The 22,093-nt window shown below is 35.5% G+C and overlaps 3 protein-coding genes across 3 annotated transcripts in view; all 3 read right to left on the reverse strand.

Moving 5' to 3' along the window:
• The window catches only part of LOC136828174 (mucin-2-like), a 9,628-nt gene extending 8,458 nt beyond the window's left edge, over nucleotides 1-1,170 (reverse strand). The window contains exon 1 of the mRNA XM_067085992.1: nucleotides 1,146-1,170. Coding sequence (XP_066942093.1) covers nucleotides 1,146-1,170 — 25 coding nt within the window. The remainder of the gene's footprint in view (nucleotides 1-1,145) is intronic.
• LOC136854894 (pneumococcal serine-rich repeat protein-like) overlaps nucleotides 1-22,093 on the reverse strand; it is a 250,880-nt gene that overhangs the window by 113,377 nt on the left and 115,410 nt on the right. The gene's annotated exons all lie outside the window — the stretch shown is intronic.
• The window catches only part of LOC136828179 (mucin-2-like), a 41,957-nt gene continuing 21,626 nt past the window's right edge, over nucleotides 1,763-22,093 (reverse strand). The window contains exons 11-18 of the mRNA XM_067086007.1: nucleotides 21,128-21,246; nucleotides 18,573-18,700; nucleotides 17,191-17,994; nucleotides 14,489-15,268; nucleotides 7,967-8,659; nucleotides 5,095-6,009; nucleotides 2,556-3,245; nucleotides 1,763-1,827 (exon numbers count right to left, since the gene is read on the reverse strand). Of these exons, the coding sequence (XP_066942108.1) occupies nucleotides 1,763-1,827; nucleotides 2,556-3,245; nucleotides 5,095-6,009; nucleotides 7,967-8,659; nucleotides 14,489-15,268; nucleotides 17,191-17,994; nucleotides 18,573-18,700; nucleotides 21,128-21,246 (4,194 nt within the window). The remainder of the gene's footprint in view (nucleotides 1,828-2,555; nucleotides 3,246-5,094; nucleotides 6,010-7,966; nucleotides 8,660-14,488; nucleotides 15,269-17,190; nucleotides 17,995-18,572; nucleotides 18,701-21,127; nucleotides 21,247-22,093) is intronic.

Consider the following 22,093-nt stretch of genomic DNA (forward strand, 5'->3'; position numbering starts at 1 on the left):
TATATATATATATATATATATATATATATATATATATGCATATATATATATATATATATATATATATATATATATATATATATATATGTGTGTGTGTGTGTGTGTGTGTGTGTGTGTGTGTGTGTGTGTGAATGTAACTAAACTTGTATGTATGTAAGCTTGTGCTCTATAGAAATCCAAAGAACTTGACCGATCTAGACAAAATTTTCACACAGCCCTTATTTGACCCAAGGAAGATTTTCACGTAGGTTTCAAGCCTGTAACCTCACCTTCCGAGGTACCTTATTTACTATGGGTCCGGGAAAGACCCACAGTACTATATATATATATATATATATATATATATATATATATATATATATATATATATATATATATATATATATGAATACAGTATTAAAGCATTAATTTTCAAACATCTGGGATTTTGAGTAATAGAGTTGATGGTGTAATCTTAAACATGCTCAAGTATGTTTTCCTTCCATATAAGTTTTGCTAAATTATGAAAGTTTAAATGTATTCAGCAACTGATGTTGGGGAATGCAAAAACATTTTCATTAACACTATTCACTGTAAATTTCCTAGGTAAAACACACCGTGCCAACTTTTAAACAAAAATATTATCACAAGTCATGTTTGTTTTAATATTAGACGCTAAAAGCCCAAGGATCCCACTGGGAAAGTAGACCAGTACAAAAAGTCGATCGAGAAGTAAAGAACCAAAAATGAACGAAAAATAACAATGAAAATCCAGTAAAATAAGAATTAAATTATTTACGTAACAAAGTAAAATAAATCAGACAAATATCAAAGGAGTGTTTATATGATGTTTGAATTTTAGGCTCCAACAGTTAAGCTACTGGATTAGAGAGAACATTCAACAGTTTGGTCTCAATAACAAAATTTAAACATAATTTTGCACTGAACTTTAAAAAAGAAGAGGCTGGAATATTAGATTAACTGCATATTTAATACTAATTAGTAGATGGTATAGTCTGGGAAGAACTAAATGCAGTTGATTAAAATTATCTAATATCTTGTATCACGCAAAATGACCTAATTGAACAACGGAGCCAAAAATGAACATATAGACGAGGGGTAAGAAATTCAACAGAACTCCAGTTTTGCACAACAATTTTACATACAGGTTAGCTGATGGAGACTTAACATGGTCCAATATTTATGGCATAGAAGAATGAAATAATTAGAAATTTTCCGTGGGATGGATATCAGGTATGGTGAGTATAAACTTCCGGCTGCTGAATCTCTTAACAGAGATCACATTCCAAAATTAGTGCATGATACAAATTAAGTTGACAGAGATAAACACTAATACAACTCATAGTAAGATTGTTAGCAGGCATTTAACTGTTGATCCTCCCCACCCAGAAATCATTATCGGCAGCTTGCTCAACTATATTCAACCTCTTCAATTCAATTCACTGACTTATTCGATGTATCTTTTGATTTAATGCACGAAAAATTGGTACACTTAGGAAGCCTTTCAAAGTTTTAGAAGAACTTTGGAAGGCTTCCTCAGTGTACCAATTTCTAGCGCATTAAATCAAAGGATACATCGAGTAAGTCAGTGAATTGAATTGAAGAAGTTGCATATAGTTGAGCAAACTGCCACCAATAATTTCTGGGTGGGAAGGATCAACAGTTAAATGCCTGCTAACAATCTTACTATGAGTTGTATGAGTGTTTATCTCTGTTTACTTGATTTGCATCATGCACTAATTTTGGAATATATGGTCTCTGTTTAGAGTTCAGCAGCCGTAAGTTTGTACTCAGAAGATGAGACCAGAACAAAGACAAAAGCATTACCTGTATGAGCAATAAAGTTGTTTCACTTACCATACCTTATATCGTACATATATTGAACATTATTTTCATAAATAAAAAATCTGCCTTTCATAACTATAAATAGTTCGTCGCTATATTTTATCTGCATAAAAATTATTTTGAAAATGGCAATCTGCAAAGTTGGATAACGAACATCTGATTTGGATTTTAAAGTTATTGTTAGAAAAATAAGTTTCTTACTAGTGTAAAACGAAATACTTTATAGTGAAATTACGCTGTACTCCCGTAAGTCGTTATGTCTGGGTGTGGTTAGGTACGATGAGATAACACTGGTGAGCAATAGTCTGGAAGTAGCCCAATCACTGTCTCCCATAGAAGACCCTTAATATTTTTACTTTATTTTAGATATATTCTCAGCATCAAAAGCCGAGAGACAGACAGACAGACATATTTATATTTCCTGCACCCCTCTTCAGTTAAAGCTAGATAACAGTTCCGCTAAATAATATATGATAATCTTTATAATTTCTAATTCCTTTTTCTTGCTAAGACTCAGTAAATAGAGATAAGATGCAGTGAACCTTTTACTTTTTTTTTTTTTACTTCATCTTACTCATAAGCAACCATACAACACAACTGAGGAGGTGACCATTCATCTGTCATCAAAATCAAAATATGAATCTCATGAGTCTTGTTCAATAAGAAACGGGATGATCAAATATATAAAAAACAACTAGCACATAACTAACCTAGACTACTACTACTGAACGAGGAGCTCGATGGTTGAGTAGTTGTAGCCGTGGTAGTAGTTGGAGAACCAGTAGTAGTAGCTGGAGCTGTGGTTGTTGTGGTTGGTGTACCTGCCGAAGTTGTTGCTGTTGTAGTTGTGATGGTAACAGTGGTAGATGACAATAATCCATTAGTTGTAGTTGGTGTTGGTGTGCCAGAAATTGTTGTTGAAGATATTGTTGCATTTATAGGTGTTGCTGTTGTTGTATTAGAAGTACCAGTAGTTCCTGTTGTTGTGGTCGGTGTGGCAGAAGTTGTTGATGAAGGTATTGTTGTATTTGTAGGTGATGCTATTGTTGTATAAGAAGTGACTGTTGTTCCAGTTGTGGAAGATGTACTTGTAGGTGTTGCTGCTGTTGTATTAGAAGTACTTGTTATTGCAGTCGTTGTTGTTGAAGATATTGTTGTACTTGTAGGTGTTGCTGCTGTTGTATTAGAAGTACCTGTTGTTGCATTTGTAATTGTTAAAGATATTGTTGTACTTGTAGGTGTTGCTGTGGTTGCATTAGAAGTACCTGTTGTTGTAGTTGTTGAGGAGGTAGTAGTAGGTGTTGTCGTTGTAGACGATCCAGTAGTAGTTGTTGGTGTTGCAGTTGTTGTAGTAAAGGTTGGGCTTGATACACTGATCGATGCACTGGAACTACTTGAACCTATCAATCAAAACCTCATTTCAGAATACCATTTGCATTTACATATTCATTCATAAAGCAATAAGCAGTGGGACATCTGTATTGCTTTTTGCTTGTGAACTTTCGGTGAGTAACCTGATCAGATCATAATATTGGGGAGCATAATTGTTTATTGATCCAGATTTCTTAATTGCAGTTACTTATAGAAATTCAATACAAGAATAAAGTTCTTCTTTCTCCTTAATAAAAACAATGATAAAATCAGGTTTTTCCTTTACTATCTAGAAAATGCAAAGTTTCCTCAAAGACTTTAATGCTTGCATATCTATGAAAATAAAAAAAAGTTATTTGTATTTCGAAATATGCATACTGATAAGTAAGCATTATATTTTTCTCCAACGTCGAGAAATTTTGTTGTAATCCAACAGTTAAGTTTTTTTTATCAACAGCTACACGTAAAAACTTTGTCCTAATTTTTTTTTCTCGTGGATTTTCCATAATAGAAGATGCTAAATAAGAATTTGTTTCAAATGTCATATAATGATTATTCGCCACTTTTTGTGACGTCAGTGACAAGGGTTCAACAATAATAATTCCGTGTGGGTGCTACAGCCGACACATCGGCCCCTAGTTGCACCCACTTTTCTGCCTTTTTACTTTATATCCATTCCTGCTTCGTTTCTTCCACCTGATGTAGAACCACTCCAACTCTCTTTTCACTGTCTTTACAACTAAATGGCTAAAAGTATGACAGAGTTTGGCTCTATATCCTAACATTCATTAATGAATCAAGAAAAATCACTTGTTTGTTTTTCAGAATCTGCACAACATTCCCATTTTTTCTAAATATATTTAGAGCATCAAGACTGCATTGAAGCGTTTCTTTTCTCTATCAACACATTACCAGTTTTTTTGTATGAGTCATCGTTTGGAACTTAATGAAAAGATAAAAGCAAATGCTTTACCTATATGAAAATTAGACTACAATGCGTGCAAATTAACGTAACAAAGACAGTAACATAAACTCGTGAAATAAGTAGAAATATAAAATTCTAATTTTCCCTCTTCTATCTATATTGTCGATTTGAGAGTAAAGCTGCAAAAAAAATTTATCGAGAGATAGATGGAAAGATAGAGAGTTAATTTACAATATTAGGTAATTTGTGGACATTCGATATGTAAATGGGATAATGATGTGGGTGAAGTGGAAATGGTTTATATATAACTTTCACACCATCTAAGAGAGAAAATTATGTGGTGATGACAGCTGGATCCCTGTTTGTGAAAGAAGAGTTTGGCCACCCACACCAAATATAGTGAGACCAATGAGGTGTAAGAATGAAGATCAGTGGGTATTTAGAAAGTGAAATTACAAGACATACATAAGTGGGGGAAATTCAAACAGTCCTTATACCTTTTAGGCAACGAGAATAGTCTCTTAGCAAGTGGGTATAAAAGGATGAATAATGAATGGTAGAAACATGTATTGCTCTTCACGGAGAAAACGGAAATCACTGGCAAACTTGTAACCTAACAATATTTTCATTTTTTCTTTATTCTTTATTCAATGTTCCCGTTGACAAAACCTATAGAATAAATAAATTAATCCACTTCTAGCCCTTTTTGTAATCTTTCATTATTTTCAATAATATATTGTATGCTATTTCTTATTTTCCATATCCAAACCTTCAGAAAAACTTATTATATGAGGAAAAATATTTGTTACGTAGCGTTTAAAAAGATAATTAAATAAATTGTATTCTGTTATCATATTAACTGGAAGAGAATTATATAAATTATGTATAAATAGAATAAGAATAATTTGTATAACATAACCTGAAATAAAAAAAAATACTAGCAAAAAACTAACCTAGACTGCTGCTACTGAAGGAACTACTCAGTGGTTGTGTAGTAGTAGTTGTAGTTGTTGTTGGAGTACCAGTGGTAGTAGTGGTAGTGGAGGGAGTACCTGTTGTTGTAGTTGCTGTTCTATTGTTGGTTGTTGTTGATGGTCCAGTTGTTGTAGTTGCTGTTATATTGTTGGTAGTTGTTGATGGTCCAGTTGTTGTAATTATTGTTATATTGTTAGTAGATGTTGGTGGTCCAGTTGTTGTAGTTGTTGTTATATTACTGGTAGACGTTGATGGTCCAGTGGTGGTAGTTGTTGTTATATTATTGGTAGTTGTTGATGGTCCATTTGTTGTAGTTGCTGTTATATTGTTGGTAGTTGTTGATGGCCCAGTTGTTGTACTTACTGTTACATTGATGGTAGTTGTTGATGGTCCAGTGGTGGTAGTTGTTGTTATATTGTTGGTAGTTGTTGATGGTCCAGTGGTGGTAGTTGTTGTTATATTGTTGGTAGTTGTTGATGGTCCAGTTGTTGTACTTACTGTTACATTGTTGGTAGTTGTTGATGGTCCAGTTGTTGTGCTTACTGTTACATTGTTGGTAGTTGTTGATGGTCCAGTGGTGGTAGATGCTGTTATATTATTGGTAGTTGTTGATGGTCTGGTGGTGGTAGATGTTGATATATTGTTGGTAGTTGTTGATGGTCCAGTGGTTGTAGTTGGTGTTACACTTGATGTGGTTGGTGTGGCAACTGTTGTTGTTGATGTACTTGTAGGCGTCGCCACTGTAGTATTAGATGTACCTGTTGTTGCAGTTGTTGAGGAGGTGGGAGTAGGTGTTGTCGTTGTAGACGATCCAGTAGTAGTTGTTGGTGTTGCAGTTGTTGTAGTAAAGGTTGGACTTGATACACTGATCGATGCACTGGAACTACTTGAACCTATCAATCAAAACTTCATTTCAGAATACCATTTGCATTTACATACTCATTCATAAAGCAATAAGCAACGAAACATCTGTATTACTTTTTGATTATGAACTTTTGGTGAGTAACCTGGTCAGATCATAATAATTAGGAGCATAATTGTTTCTTGATCCAGGTTTCTTAATTAAAGTTACTCAAAGAAATTCAATAGAAGAATAAAGTCCCTCTTTCCTCTCAAGGAAAACAATGACAAAGATTCCAGTTTTTCCTTTGCTATCTAGAAAATGCAAATCTTCCGCAAAGACTTTAATACATGCAAATCTATAAAAAGAGTTATTTGTATTTTAAAATATGCATCCACCAAATGCATCAGCAATATTATGGTTAGTGAGATAGACAGCATATATTTTCTTTATACTAATGAGTAAGCATATATTTCTCTCTAAAGTCGAGAAATTTTGCTGTCTTATTCAACAATTATGTTTTTTTTTATCAACAGTTGCACATAGAAACGTTGTCCTAATTTTTTTCCATGAATTTTCCATAATAGAAGATGCTACATAAAATTTTTTTACAAATGTCATATAATGATTATCTGCGTTTTTGTGTGTGACTTCAGTGAAAAGGGTTCAACAATAATAATTCCTTGTGGGGTGCTACAGCTGACGCTTCGGCCCTTAGCTGCACCCACTTTTCTGCCTTTTACTTTATATCCATCCCTGCTTCTTTTCTTCCATCTGATATAGAACCACTACAACTCTCTTTTCACTGTCTTTACAACTAAATAGATAAAAGTATCGCAGAGTTTGGCCTTATATCCTATCATTCATTAATCAATCAAGAAAAATCCCAAGTTGGTTTTTTTATACCTGTACAACATACCCATATTTTCCAAATATATTTAGAGCATCAAGACTGCACTGAAGCGTTTCTTTTGTCTATCAATCAACACATTACCAGTTTATTGTATGAGTCACCATTTGGAAGTTAATGAATGGATAAAAGTAAATGGTTTAGCTATATAAAAATTAGACTACAATGCGTGTAAATTAACCTAACAAAGACAATAACATAAACTTGTGAAATTAGTAGAAATTTAAAATTCTAATTTGCCCTCTTCTATCTATTTTGCTGTCCAAATATGAATAATTTTTTTGACAGATAAAACATTTTTAAACATCTTGTCGATTTGAAAGTAAAGCTGTAAAAACAATAGTAGGAGATAGATAGAAAGATAGAGAGTAAAACGATAACATTAGGTAAGATGTGAACATTCCATATGTAAATGGGATAATGACGTAGGTGAAGTGAAAATGGTTTATATATAACTTTCACACCATCTAAGAGAGAAAATTATGTGGTGATGACATCTGGGTCCCTCTTTGAGCAAGAAGAGTTTGGACACCCACACCAAATGTAGTGAGACCAATGAGGTGTAAGAATGAAAATGAGTGGATATTTTAGAAAGTGATATTACAAGGCATACATGAGTGGAGGGAATTAAAACAGTCCTTATACTTTTTAAGCTATGGGAACAGTCTTTTGGCAAGTGAGTATAAAAGGTTCATAATGAAATGTTAGCAACATGCATTTTTCTTGATGGAGAAAACGGAAATAACTGGCAAACTTGTAACCTAATATTATTTAAATTTTTTTCTTTATTTTTTATTCAGTGTTCCCGTTGGTAAAACCTATACAATAAATAAATCGATGCATTTCTAAACCCTTTCATACACTTTCAATTATTTTCAATAATATCTTGTAAGCTATTTCCTATATTCCTTATCTAAACCTTCAGAAAAACTTGTTAGAAGAGGGAAAATATTTGTTAACTAGCTTTTAAAAAGATAATTAAGGAAATTGTATAATGTGATTAACTGGGAGAGAACTGACTAAATTCTATATAAATAGAAAATGAATAATTTGTGGAACACAACCTGAAATAGAAAAAAACTACTAGCAAAGAACTGACCTAAACTGCTGCTACTGAAGGAACTACTCAGCGGTTGTGTAGTAGTAGTTGTAGTTGTTGTTGTTGGAGTACCAGTGGTAGCAGTTGTAGTGGTGGGAGTACCTGTTGTTGTAGTTGCTGTTATATTGTTGGTAGTTGTTGATGGTCCAGTTGTCAGAGTTGTTGATACATTGTTGGTAGTTGTTGATGGTCCATTGGTTGTAGTTGCTGTTATATTACTGGTAGTTGTTGATGGTCCACTGGTGGTAGTTGTTGATATATTGTTGGTAGTTGTGGATGGTCCAGTGGTTGTAGTCGCTGTTATATTGTTGGTAGTTGTTGATGGTCCAGTCGTTGTAGTTGCTGTTATATTATTGGTAGTTGTTGATGATCCAGTGGTGGTAGATGTTGATATGTTGTTGGTAGTTGTTGATGGTCCAGTGGTTGTAGTTACTGTCATATTATTGGTGGTTGTTGACGGTCTAGTGGTTGTAGTTGGTGTTACACTTGATGTGGTTGGTGTGGCAACTGTTGTTGTTGATGTACTTGTAGGCGTCGCTGCTGTAGTATTAGAAGTACCTGTTGTTGCGGTTGTTGAGGAGGTGGGAGTAGGTGTTGTCGTTGTAGACGATCCAGTAGTAGTTGTTGGCGTTGCAGTTGTTGTAGTAAAGGTTGGACTTGATACACTGATCGATGCACTGGAACTACTTGAACCTATCAATCAAAACGTCATTTCAGAATACCATTTGTATTTGCATACTCATTCATAAAGCAATAAGCAGCGAGACATCTGTATTACTTTTTGCTTGTGAACTTTCGGTGAGTAACATGATCAGACCATAATATTGAGGAGCATAATTTTTTTTATCCAGATCTCTTAATTAAATTTATTTATAGAAATTCAATACAAGAATAAAGTCCGTTAATAAAAACAATGACAAAGATTCCGTTTTTTCTTTACTATCTAGAAAATGCAAGTTTTCCTCAAAGACTTTAATGTATGCAAATCTATGAAACTAAAAAAAAGTTATTTGTATTTTGAAATATGCATCCACCAAATGCATCGGCAATATTATGTTTAGCGAGAAAGACACCAAATATTTTCTTTATACTAATGAGTAAGTATTATATTTCTCTCTAAAGTCGAAAAATTTTGCTGTCTTATACAAAAATTATGTTTTTTATCAACAACTGCACATAGAAGCTTTGTCCTAATTTTTTTCATGAATTTTCCATATTAGAAGGTGGTACACAAGAATTTGTTACAAATATCATGTAATGATTGTCTCCCTTTTTGTGTGTGACTTCAGTGACAAGGGTTCAATAATAATAATTCCTTGTGGGGTTTTACAGTCGACACGCCGGCTCTTAGTTGCACCCACTTTTCTGTCTTTTACTTTATATCCATCCCTGCTTCCTTTCTTCCATCTGATATAGAACCATTCCAATTCTCTTTTCTCTGTCTTCACAACTAAATAGCTAAAAGTATCAGAGAGTTTGGCTTTATATCCTAACATTCATTAATCAACCAAGAAAAATCCCTTGTTAGTTTTTTTATATCTGTACAACATTCCCATATTTTCCAAATATATTTAGAGCATCAAGACAGCACTGAATAGTTTCTTTTTCCATCAAACATTACCAGTTTATTGTGTGAGTCATCGTCTGGAACTTGATGAATCCAAAAAAGTAAATGATTTAGTTACAAGAAAATTAGGCTACAATGCGTGTATATTAACGTAACAAAGACAATAACATAAACTCGTGAAATAAGTAAAAATTTAAAATTCTAATTTGCCCTCTTCTATCTATATTGCTGTGCAAATATGAATAATTTTTTGACAGATAAAACATTTTAAAACATTTTGTCGATTTGAGAGTAAAGCTGTAAAAGAAATACTGGGAGATACATGGCACGATAGTGAAATAATAAAATTAGTAAAGTTGTGAACATTCCATATATAAATGAGATAATGATGTGGGTGAAGTGGAAATGGTTTATACTGTATATAACTTTCACACCATCTAAGAGAGGAAATTATGTGATGATGACAGCTGGGTCCCTGTTTGTGCAAGAAGAGTTGTGACACCCACATCAAATGTAGTGAGACCAGTGAGATGTGAAAATGAAGATGAGTGGATATTTTAGAAAGTGAAATTATAAGGCATACATGAGTGGTTGAAATTCAAATAGTGAGGGCGGTAAGACCCATTTTTTGATGAAATGGGGACAGAGTGCACAAAAGTAGCATATTTTTTTCTAGGTGGCCTACATGCTTTATACTTGCAGATTTTGATATGTTCCAAGGTAGCACAGCAGTAGTTTCCGAGAAACAGACGATTTAAATCACAAAGCGTGGCGACAGCGGACAAATTATTGTTTGTGGTCGTGCCTTTGACAACCGGCATTAATCATAAAAAAACGCTCTTCAAAGGGATTCATTATTTGAAATGAGTAATCCAAGAAGCCACTGGGTTTGTTATAAAAAAAATAACTTTTATCCCTAGCTTTGTTTCAGGACTGACCTATACTGGATGAAGGATGGATGGCTAAATTGTTTGATTTGCCAACAAAAAACTAGTGAGAAGTTGAATTGCCCCCCTGTAGGCCCATGGGAGTCAAGACAACTCGCATCCATATAAAAACTTTCTGAATATCGTCAGTGAATTTCGGGGACTGCGCATGCTACCTGTGACTATTCTCTTTAACGAAAGCATCACAGCAGACGACCTGGTCAATAATCAGGCTCAGTGGCACAGAACTTGTTATGGCAAGTTAAGCAAATGCAAGTTAGAACGAGCAAAAGGAAAAGGGATTTTGAAATAGCGCGACCATCTGTTGAAGGTCTGCAAGAAAAGCGACAGAAGGTTCGTCATGCAGTGACAAAGAACAATTGTATGTCTTGTTGAAAGTATGACGGTCAGCTCCATGAATTTATGACATTGGGTGCTGACCAGAACATCAGACGAATAACAACTGACCTACAAGATACAGCAGTACTATCAAGAATTGCTGCTGGAGATGTAGTAGCTGCAGATGGCTTGTACCATATGAACTGTCTCATTGAGTTTCGGAACCGCTATCGCACTTTCTTGAGGTTTCAAATAAAACAAAAATATTCTGATGGTAGGCAAAAAAAAAAAAAAAAAAAGAAGCTCGGGACATTATTGAGCTGACAAGATGGATCTTTCTGCTTCAAGTTTTCTGAGTTGCGGGCACATGTATGAAACAAGTCTAGCTGCACTTGCAAATCAGAAAGAAGTCAAAAAAGTGTGCTTTAAGGAACAAATTCTCCACTTCTTTCCCAAAGCACAAGAACAAAATGATGGAGAAAACGTGATGTTTATTTTTGATCAAGGAATAAGGCAAATGCCGAAACAAGCCTTCACTGATTATGAAGGAGATGCTTCCATTTTGGCGAAAACTGCCAAAATTATCAAAGAGGGCATTTTCAATTTCTAAGGATTTCATTTTGGTGCAACCTTTCCACCAAATTGCCAAGAAGGCTCAATATCAACAACACTGAAAATGCTTGTCTCAGTGATGTTGAAAGGACCTACTTTGAAGAATCAAGAAATTCAAGAATCACAGGTTACAATTACAATATGTCAGACAGTAATCTGCAACTGCACATAAACGGCTAAGAACTCTTTGCATCTGTTCAAGCGTCCAACTCCCAAAGACAAAAGCAAACAAGCAGACATGGTTGCAAATTTTAAGACTGGTGTTAGCCTTTTCTCCAGACTTTACATAGTGGCACGACACAGAGTCTGATATGGCTTAATTTTTCAGCCATGAAAACCACCCATCAACTCTTTCTTTGCCTGACAGAGGAAAACTTCGTCTCGGAAAAAAATGTAATCCGTTTACATGTTTAACAAAGACAGTAGAGGCATCTGCTCCACGATTACTGGACGATGTTCAGCCATATGACACCATTGAACTGGTAGAAGCCTTGGAGCAACTCGATGAGGATGAGCAACATCCAGAAATGATAGTCATTGACGCTCCTCCTGAGCTACTCTCATCTTTGGAGAAAACACATGAGAAAGATCTACCCGACACTTTTAATGTGAAGGTGCTTGACGTCGCACCTATGGTGCACCTTCTACCTGTTAATGGCGTGAAGACATTTGAGGACTACGCTGCCGATGTGATCTTGCCTCATGTGCGGCATCAGCTTCAGACTGCAGACAGGGATGACATTGTTTGGGACAGGTATCTCAAAAACAGTATCAAAGGTTCTGCTAAAAAAAAGAGAGAGGAAAAGGATGAGAAGGAAGGTGTCCGGCAAGAACAAAATCCCAGGAATGGGCAGGGCTTCCTGCATGACACAGAAAACAAGGAGGAATTCTTTGAATTTCTGTTCATGAAGAATGAAAGCAGCGAACTTCTTCCTAGCAAAACAGTGGTGGTGACACGTGGAGAAAATGTTGCCATCAGAGGAAGTGACCTCATCATACCTGCCTGCAACCATGAAGAGGCCGATACTAGAATACTCTTCCATGTGCAAGATGCATTGCAGCAAGAATCAAACACTTACTTTGTTTGCACAGTGGACACCGATATTATTATCATATAGATTGGCAAGTTTTACCACCTGCAAGTCATATGTCCGACACTGAACATTTGGGTCGGGTTTGGCACAGGAAGAAGCTTTTCCTACATTCATATTAACGCCCTGACCTTAACTCTTGGCAAAGAAATGTCAACTTCCCTGCCAGTTTTCCACAGCTTCACAGGCTGCGATAAATTATCAGCCTTTCTTGGAAAGGGGAAAAGGTGTGCCTGGGAGACTTGAAAATCTTTCCCTGATGTAACCAAAGCCTTCAATAACATCACCAGTCACCCTTTCAAAGAAGTGGTCATCAATGATGGGAACTTTAAACTTCTGGAGCGCTTCACCATACCCATGTACCCGAAGACAAGCGGACTTGGGACTGTAAATGAGGCTCGCAGGGAAATTTTTGCCAACAAAGCAAAACCATGGACACTATTCCTCCCACACAAGGTCCCCTCCTGCAACACACAAAGCGTTGTGTCTACTAAGCTGGAGTCATGACAACAAGCAATCAATCTCAGCAGCAAATACCAACTCAAGAAAGATGGGGGCTCGAAAATGGACGCCACCACTTTTTATTGGATTCCACGGTGGACAGCTTTAACAATTGGCCCAGAAGTTTGTAGTGAACTTGTCAAATGTATCTGCAAAGCTGCTGCTGGCTGTACTGGAAGATGTTCTTGCAAAAAATCCCAGTGGAGATGTACAGACCTTTGCAAGTGTAACTGCATGAAGAATTAGACGTCAATTTCATATAAACACTTGAGTTGATGAAATCAAACGTTTTGCAGCAAAGCTGCTGCTCAGTGACTGAACCTTGAGCCTTTAATCCTTTGTACCATACTTTTTGAGAGTATAATAATATGCTAACCTAAGATTATGGTTGTGGTGTTTTGAATTTACAGTAATCACAGTTTTCATGTGTTGATACCACTCTTATATTGTTTTCGGCATCTTAGATTGATAACAGGACGATTATTTAGTTCAAAATTGCACAACGATTATGGTGAAAGGTAACGTGCATTTTTGTTATTACAAATTTACTCAGGTTTGCATATAAAGAAAGTAGATTTAGCATTACCCGCTGGCAGAGAGACATTTTAAGAAGGCAAAAAAAACCTAAGTAAGCCAACCATAATCTGCACAGATAAAATGTCATTTTCATTGCATCATACACCATGGTTACTTAGGAATATATTCTTCATTCTCTCTTCTTTCATGCAAATTCTTTGGAGATAGCCTGTTTAGATTACTGTATATCTAATTTGTCAAAATCATACAAATTGATCAATAAAGATTAACCATTAATAAGATAAACAAACTTTTTGTTGAATTTTTACGTTTGTCGCATCATCATTTCTGATACATGTCACGTGGAAACATCAGCTGAGACTGATCTTGTGGAACATATAAAAAACTGCTGCTACAGGACCTAAAAAACATCTCCACTACAAGGTATGAAACTTTCGTCCACTCTGTCCCCATCATTTTGCTTACAGCCTTCACTAAAACAGTCCTTATACTTTTTAGGCAATGACAACAGTCTTTTATCAAGTGGGTATAAAAGGATGATTAACGAAATGGGAGAAACATGCATTTCTCTCGATGGAAAAAGCGGAAATCGCTGGGAGACTTGTAAGCTAATATTATTTTCATTTTTTCTTTTTATTCTTTATTCAATGTTCCTCTTGATAAAACCTACAGAATAAATATATTAATCCACTTCTAAACCTTTTATAATCTTTCAATTATTTTCAATAATATCGTATATGCTATTTTTATTATTTTACTTGTCCAAACCCTGAGAAAAACTTGTTAGATGGGGAAAAATATTTGTTAACTAGCTTTTAAAAAGATAATTAAATAAATTGTACTCAGTTATCCTACTAACTAGAAGAGAATTATGTAAATTCTACATAAATAAAGTAGGAATAATTCGTGGAATTTAACCTGAAATAAAAAAGACTATCAAAAAACTAACCTAAACTGCTGCTACTGAAGGAACTGCTCAGTGGTTGTGTAGTAGTAGTTGTAGTTGTTGTTAGAGTACCAGTAGTAGTTGTTGTAGTGGTGGGAGTACCTGTTGTTGTAGTTGCTGTTATATTGTTAGTACTTGTTGATGATCCACTGGTGGTAGTTGTTGTTATATTGTTGGTAGTTGTTGATGGCGCAGTTGTTGTAGTTATTGTTATATTGTTGGTAGTTGTTGATGGTCCAGTTGTCGTAGTTGCTGTTATATTATTGGTAGTCGTTGATGGTCCAGTGGTGGTAGTTGTTGTTTTAGTGTTGGTAGTTGTTGACTGTCCAGTTGTTGTAGTTGCTGTTATATTATTGGTAGTTGTTGATAGTCCAGTGGTGGTTGTTGTTGATATATTGTTGGTAGTTGTTGATGGTCCAGTGGTTGTAGTTGCTGTTATATTATTGGTAGTTGTTGATGGTCCAGTGATGGTACTTGTTGTTATATTGTTAGTTGTTGTTGATGGTCCAGTGGTTGTAGCTACTGTTGTATTATTGGTGGTTGTTGATGGTCGAGAGGTTGTGGTTGGTGTTACACTTGATGTGGTTGGTGTGGCAGCTGTTGTCGTTGATGTACTTGTAGGCGTCGCTGCTGTTGTATTAGAAGTACCTGTTGTTGCAGTTGTTGAGGAGGTGGGAGTAGGTGTTGTAGTTGTTGACGATCCAGTAGTAGTTGTTGGTGTTGCAGTTGTTGTAGTAAATGTTGGACTTGATACACTGATCGATGCACTGGAACTACTTGAACCTATCAATCAAAACCTCATTTCAGAATACCATTTGCATTTGCATACTCATTCATAAAGCAATAAGCAGCGAGACATCTGTAATATTTTTGCTTATGAACTTTTGGTTAGTAACCTGATCAGATCGTAATGTTGAGGAGCATATTGTTTACTGATCCAGATCTCTTAACTGAAATTACTTATAGAAATTCAAGAAAAACAATGACAATGATTCCGGTTTTCCTTTACTACCTAGAAAACGCAAATTTTCCACAAAGACTTTATTGTATGCAAATCTATAAAAATAAAAAAAAAGTTATTGATATTTTGAAATATGCACCTATCAAATGCATCAGCAATATTATGTTTAGTGAGATAGGCACCAGATATTTTCTTTGTACTGATAAGTAATATATTTCTCTCTAAAGTCTAGAAATTTTGCTATCTTATTCAACAGTTATGTTTTATATCAACAGCTGCACATACAAACTTTGTCCTAATTTTTTTTCATGAATTTTCCATAATAGAAGATACTTCATAAAAATTTGTTAATAACATCATAAATTGATTATCTGCCTTTTTTGTGTGTGACTTGAGTGACAAGGGTTCAACAATAATAATTCCATGTGGGGTGCTACAGCCGACACGTCGGCCCCTAGATGCACCCACATTTCTGTCTTTTACTTTATATCCATCCCTGCTTCGTTTCTTCCATCTGATATAGAACCATTCCAACTCTCTTTTCACTGTCTTCACAAGTTAATAGCTAAAACTACCACAGAGCTTGTCTTAATACCTTAACATTTATTAATCAACCAAGAAAAATCCCTTGTTAGTTTTTTTTATACCTGTACAACATTCCCATATCTTCCAAATAAATTTAGAGCATGAAGACAGCACTGAAGAGTTGATTTTCTCTATTAACACATTACCAGTTTTTTGTATGAGTCATCATTTGGAACTTAATGAATGGATAAAAGTAAATGGTTTAGCTATGCGAAAATTAGACTTAAATGCGTGTATATTAACGTGACAAAGACAATAACATAAGCTCGTGAAATAAGCAGAAATCGAAAATTCTAATTTTTCCTCTATTTTTATTGCTGTTCAAATATGAATAATTTTTTGTGACAGGTAAAACATTTTAAAACATCTTGTCGATTTGAGTGTAAAGCTGTAAAATGAATATTAGGAGATGGGTGGCAAGATAGAGAGTGAAATGATAATATTAGGTAAGATATGAGCATTCCATATGTAAACGAGATAATGATGTGGATGAAGTGGAAAAGGTTTATAAATAACTTTCACAACATCTAACACCGAAACTTGTGTGGAGATGACAGCTGGGTCCCTTTTTGTACAAGAAGAGTTTGGACACACACACAAATGTAGTGAGACCAATGAGATGTAAGAATGAAGATGAGAGGATATTTTAGAAAGTGAAATTACAAGGCATACATGAATGGGGGATATTCAAACAGTCCTTTTACCTTTTAGGCAATGAGAACAAACATTTATCTAGCGGGTATTAAAGGATACATAATGAAATGGTAGAAACATGCATTTTTCTTAGTTTAGAAAACGGAAATCACTGGCAAACGTGGAACCTAACATTATTTTCATTTTTCTTTATTCTTTATTCGATGTTCCCGTCGGTAAAACCTATAGAATAATTGAATTGGTGAAATTCTAAATCCTTTTACAATCTTTCAGTTCTTTCCAATAATATCTTGTATGCTATTTATTGTTTTCCTTGTCCAAACCCTCAGAAAAACTTGTTACATGAGGAAAAATATTTGTTACCTACATTTCAAAAAGATAATTAAATAAATTGTACTCTGTTATCATATTAACTGGAAGAGAATTACATAAACTCTATATAAATAGAACAGGAATAATTTATATAACATAACCTGAAATAAAAAAAAACTATCAAAAAACTAACCTAGGCTGCTGCTGCTGAAGGAACTACTCAGCAGTTGTGTAGTAGTAGTTGCGGTTGTTGTTGGAGTACGAGTGGTAGTAGTTGTAGTGGAGGGAGTGCCTGTTGTTGTAGTTGCTGTTATATTGTTGGTAGTTGTTGTTGGTCCAGTTGTTGTAGTTGTTGATAGTCCAGTTATTGTAGTTGCTGTTATATTATTGGTAGTTGTTGATGGTCCAGTGGTGGTAGTTGTTGATATATTGTTGGTAGTTGTTGATTGTCCAGTTGTTGTAGTTGCTGTTATATTATTAGTAGTTGTTGATGGTCCAGTGGTGGTAGTTGATGTTATATTGTTGGTACTTGTTGATGGTCCAGTTGTTGTACTTACTGTTACATTGTTGGTAGTTGTTGATGGTCCAGTGGTTGTAGTTGTTGTGACAGTGTTGGTAGTTGTTGATGGTCCAGTGGTGGTAGATGTTGATATATTATTGGTAGTTGTTGATGGTCCAGTGGTGGTAGATGTTGATATATTATTGGTAGTTGTTGATGGTCCAGTGGTGGTAGATGTTGATATATTATTGGTAGTTGTTGATGGTCCAGTAGTTGTAGTTGATGTTACACTTGATGTGGTTGGTGTGGCAACTGTTGTTGTTGATGTACTTGTAGGTGTCGCTGCTGTTGTATTAGAAGTACCTGTTGTTGCAGTTGTTGAGGAGGTGGGAGTAGGTGTTCTCGTTGTAGACGATCCAGTAGTAGTTGTTAGTGTTGCAGTTGTTGTAGTAAAGGTTGGACTTGATACACTGATCGATGCACTGGAACTACTTGAACCTATCAATCAAAACGTCATTTCAGAATACCATTTGCATTTACTTACTCATTCATAAAGCAATAAGTAGCGAGACATCTGTAATATTTTTGCTTTTGAACTTTCGGTGAGTAACCTCGTCAGATTATTGAGGAGCATAATTGTTTTTTGATACTGATTTTTTAATTGAAGTTACTTATAGAAATTCAATAAAAACAATTTCAAAGATTTCGGTTTTTCCTTTACTATCTGGCAATTGCAATTTTTCCTCAAAGACTTTAATGTATGCAAATCTATGAAACTAAAAAAAAGTTATTTGTATTTTGAAATATGCATCCATCCAATGCATCAGCAATATTATATTTAATGAGGTAGACATCAGATATTTTCCTTATATTAATAAGTAAGTATTATATTTCTCTGTAAAGTCGAGAAATTTTGCTGTCCTATTCAACAGTGTCCTAATTTTTTTCAGGAATTTTCCATGATAGAAGATGCTACATAAGAATTTCTTTAAAATATCATATAATGATTATACGCTTTTTTGTGTGCGACTTCAGTGACAAGGGTTCAACAATAATAATTCCTTGTGGGGTGCTACAGCCGACGCGTCGGCCCTTAGCTGCACCCACTTTTCTGTCTTTTACTTTATATCCATCCCTGCTTCGTTTCTTACATCTGATATAGAACCATTCCAATTCTCTTTTCACTGTCTTCACAACTAAATAGCTAAAAGTATCAAACAGTTTGACTTTTTATCCTAACATTCATTAATGAATCAAGAAAAACACCTTGTTGGTTTTTTTTTATATCTGTACAATATTCCTATATTTTCCAAATATATTTAGAGCATCAAGCCAGCACTTAAGAGTTTCTTTTCTTTACCAACACCTTACCAATTTTTTGTATGAGTCATTGCTGGGAACTTAATGGATAGAAAAAAGAAATGGTTTAGCTATATAAAAATTAGACTACAATGCGTTTATATTAACGTAACAAAGTCAATAAAATAAACTCGTGAAATAAGCAGGAATTTAAAATTCTAATTTGAACTTTTCTATCTATATTGCTGTGCAAATATGAATGATTTTTTTTTTACAGATAAAACCTTTTAAAACATTTTGTCGATTTGAGAGTTAAGCTGTAAAAGAAATATATAGAGAGTGAAATGATAATATTTGGTAAGTTGTGAGAAATGATAATATTAGTAAGTGGAAATGTTGTCAATGATTCCATATCTAATTGAATAATTATGTGGATGAAGTGGAAATGGTTTATGACAGCATCTAAGAGTCCCTGTTTGTGACAAGTTTGTGCAAGAAGAGTTGTGACACCCACACCAAATGTAGTGAGACCAGTGAGATGTAAGAATGAAAATGAGTGGATATTTTAGAAAGTGAAATTACAAAGGCACACATAAGTGGGGGAAATTCAAATAGTGAGGGCTGTAAGACCCATTTTTGATGAAATGGGGATAGAATGGACAAAAGTATCATATTTTTTTCTAGGTGGCCTACATGCTTTATACTTGCAGATTTTGATGTTCCAAGGTAGCACAGCAATAGTTTCTGAGAAACAGACGATTTAAATCACAAATTGTGGCGACAGCGACCAAATTATTGAATGTGGTCGTGTCTTTGACAACCGACATTAATCAAATGAAAAAAGGCTCTTCAAAGAGATTCATTATTTGAAATGAGTCATCCAAGAAGCCACTGGGCTAAAACAAACTGAGAACTATAATTTTGTATTTTGTAATTGTTTGTTATTTTTTGCTCTGTTTCAGGGCTGACCTATAGTGGATGATTTGCCAACAAAAAACTAGTTAGAAGTTGAATTGTCCTTTGTAGGCCCATGGGAGTCAAGACGACTCGCATCCATATAAAAACTTTCCGAATATCGTCAGTGAATTTCGGGGAGTGCGCAAGCTACCTGTGACTATTCTCTTTAACGAAAGCATCACAGCAGACGACCTGGTCAATAACCAGGCTCAGTGGCACAGAACTTGTTATGGTAAGTTAAGCAAATGCAACTTAGAACAAGCAAAAAGAAAAAGATAGTTTGAAGAAGCACAACCATCTGTTGAAGGTCTGCAAAAAAAAGCGACAGAAGGTTCGTCATACAGTGACAAAGTCCAATTGTATGTTTTGTTCAAGGTATGACGGCCAGCTCCATGAATTTATGACAGTGAGTGCTGACCGGAACATCAGACGAATGGCAACTGACCTACAGGATACAGCAGTAGTATCAAGAATTGCTACTGGAGATGTAGTAGCGGTAGGTGGCATGTACCATTTGAACTGTCTCACTGAGTTCCGGAACCGCTATCGCACTTTCTTGAGGTTTCAAAGAAAACAAAAATATTCTGATGGTAGGCAAAAGAAAAAAAAAAAAAGAAGCTCGGGACATTATTGAGCTGACAAGATGGATCTTTCTGCTTCAAGTTTTCTGAGTTGCGGCACATGTATGAAACAAGTCTAGCTGCACTTGCAAATCAGAAAGAAGTCAAAAAGGTGTGCTTCAAGGAACAAATTCTCCACTTCTTTCCCAAAGCACAAGAACAAAATGATGGAAAAAAAGTGATGATTATTTTTGACCAAGGAATAGGGCAAATGCCGAAACAATCCTTCATTGATTATGAAGGAGATGCTTCCATTTAGGAGAAAGCTGCCAAAATTATCAGAGAGGACATTTTCAAGTTTTAAGGATTTCATTTTGATGCAACCTTTCCACCAAATAGCCAAGAAGACTCAATACCAACAACACTGAAAATGCTTGTCTCAGTGATGTTGAAAGGACCTACTTTGAAAAAATCAAGAAATTAAGAATCACGGGTTACACTTACAATATGTCAGACAGTAATCTGCAACTGCACAAAAACGGCTAAGAACTCTTTGCATCTGTTCAAGCGTACAACTCCCAAATATAAAAGCAAACAAGCAGACGTGGTTTAAAATTTGAAGGCTGATGCCAACCTTCTCTCCAGACTATACATAATGGCACAACACAGAGAGTCTGATATGGCTTCATTTATCAACCATGAAAACACCCATTCCCTCCTTCTTTGTCTGACAGAAGAAAACTTCGTCTCAGAAAAAAAAACTAATCCGCTTACAAGTCTACCAAAGACAGTAGAGGCATCTGCTCCACAATTACTGGACGATGTTCAGCCATATGACACCACTGGTAACTGGTAGAAGCCTTGGAGCAATTCGATGAGAATGAGCAACATCCAGAAATGACTCTCCTTGGCGCTCCTCCTGAGCTACTCTCATCTTTGGAGAAAACACATGAAAAAGAACTACCTGATACTTTTGATGAGAAGGTGCTTGACGGCGCAGATGTGGTGCACCTTCTACCTGTTAATGGCGTGAAGACGTTTGAGGACTACTCTGTCGACGTGTCCTTGCCTCATGTGCGGCATCAGCTTCAGACTGCAGACAGGGATGACATTGTTTGGGACAGGTATCTCAAAAACAGTATCAAAGACTCTGCTAGAGAAAAGAGAAGAAAAGACATGAGAAGGAAGGTGTCCGGCAAGAACAAAATCCCAGAACAGGGCAGGGCTTTATGCATGATGCAAAAAACAAGGAGGAATTCTTTGAATTTCTGTCCAAGAAAATTGAAAGCAGTGAATTTCTTCCTAGCAAAATAGTGGTGGTGACACAGGGAGAAAATGTTGCACATCATACCTGCCTACAACCATGAAGAGGTCGACACCAGAATACTCTTCCATGTGCAAGATGCATTACAGGAAGAATCAAATACTTGCTTTATTTCCACCGTGGACACCGATGTCATTATCATATTGATTGGCAAGTTTTACCACCTGCAGGATATATGCCCGACACTGAACATTTGGGTTGGGTTTGACACAGGAAGGAGTTTTTCCTGCATTCATATCAATGCTCTGGCCCTAACTCTTGGCAAAGAAATGTCAACTGCCCTGCTTGTTTTCCACAGCTTCACAGGCTGCGATGCAGTATCAGCCTTTCTAGGAAAGGGAAAAAGGTGTGCCTGGGAGACATGAAAATCTTTCCCTGATGTAACCAAAGCCTTCGATGACATAGCCAGTCACCGTTTCAAAGAAGTGGACATCAGTGATGGGAACTTCAAACTTCT

The sequence above is a fragment of the Macrobrachium rosenbergii genome, chromosome 3 (assembly GCF_040412425.1).
Source record: "Macrobrachium rosenbergii isolate ZJJX-2024 chromosome 3, ASM4041242v1, whole genome shotgun sequence".
Lineage (NCBI taxonomy): Eukaryota > Metazoa > Arthropoda > Malacostraca > Decapoda > Palaemonidae > Macrobrachium > Macrobrachium rosenbergii.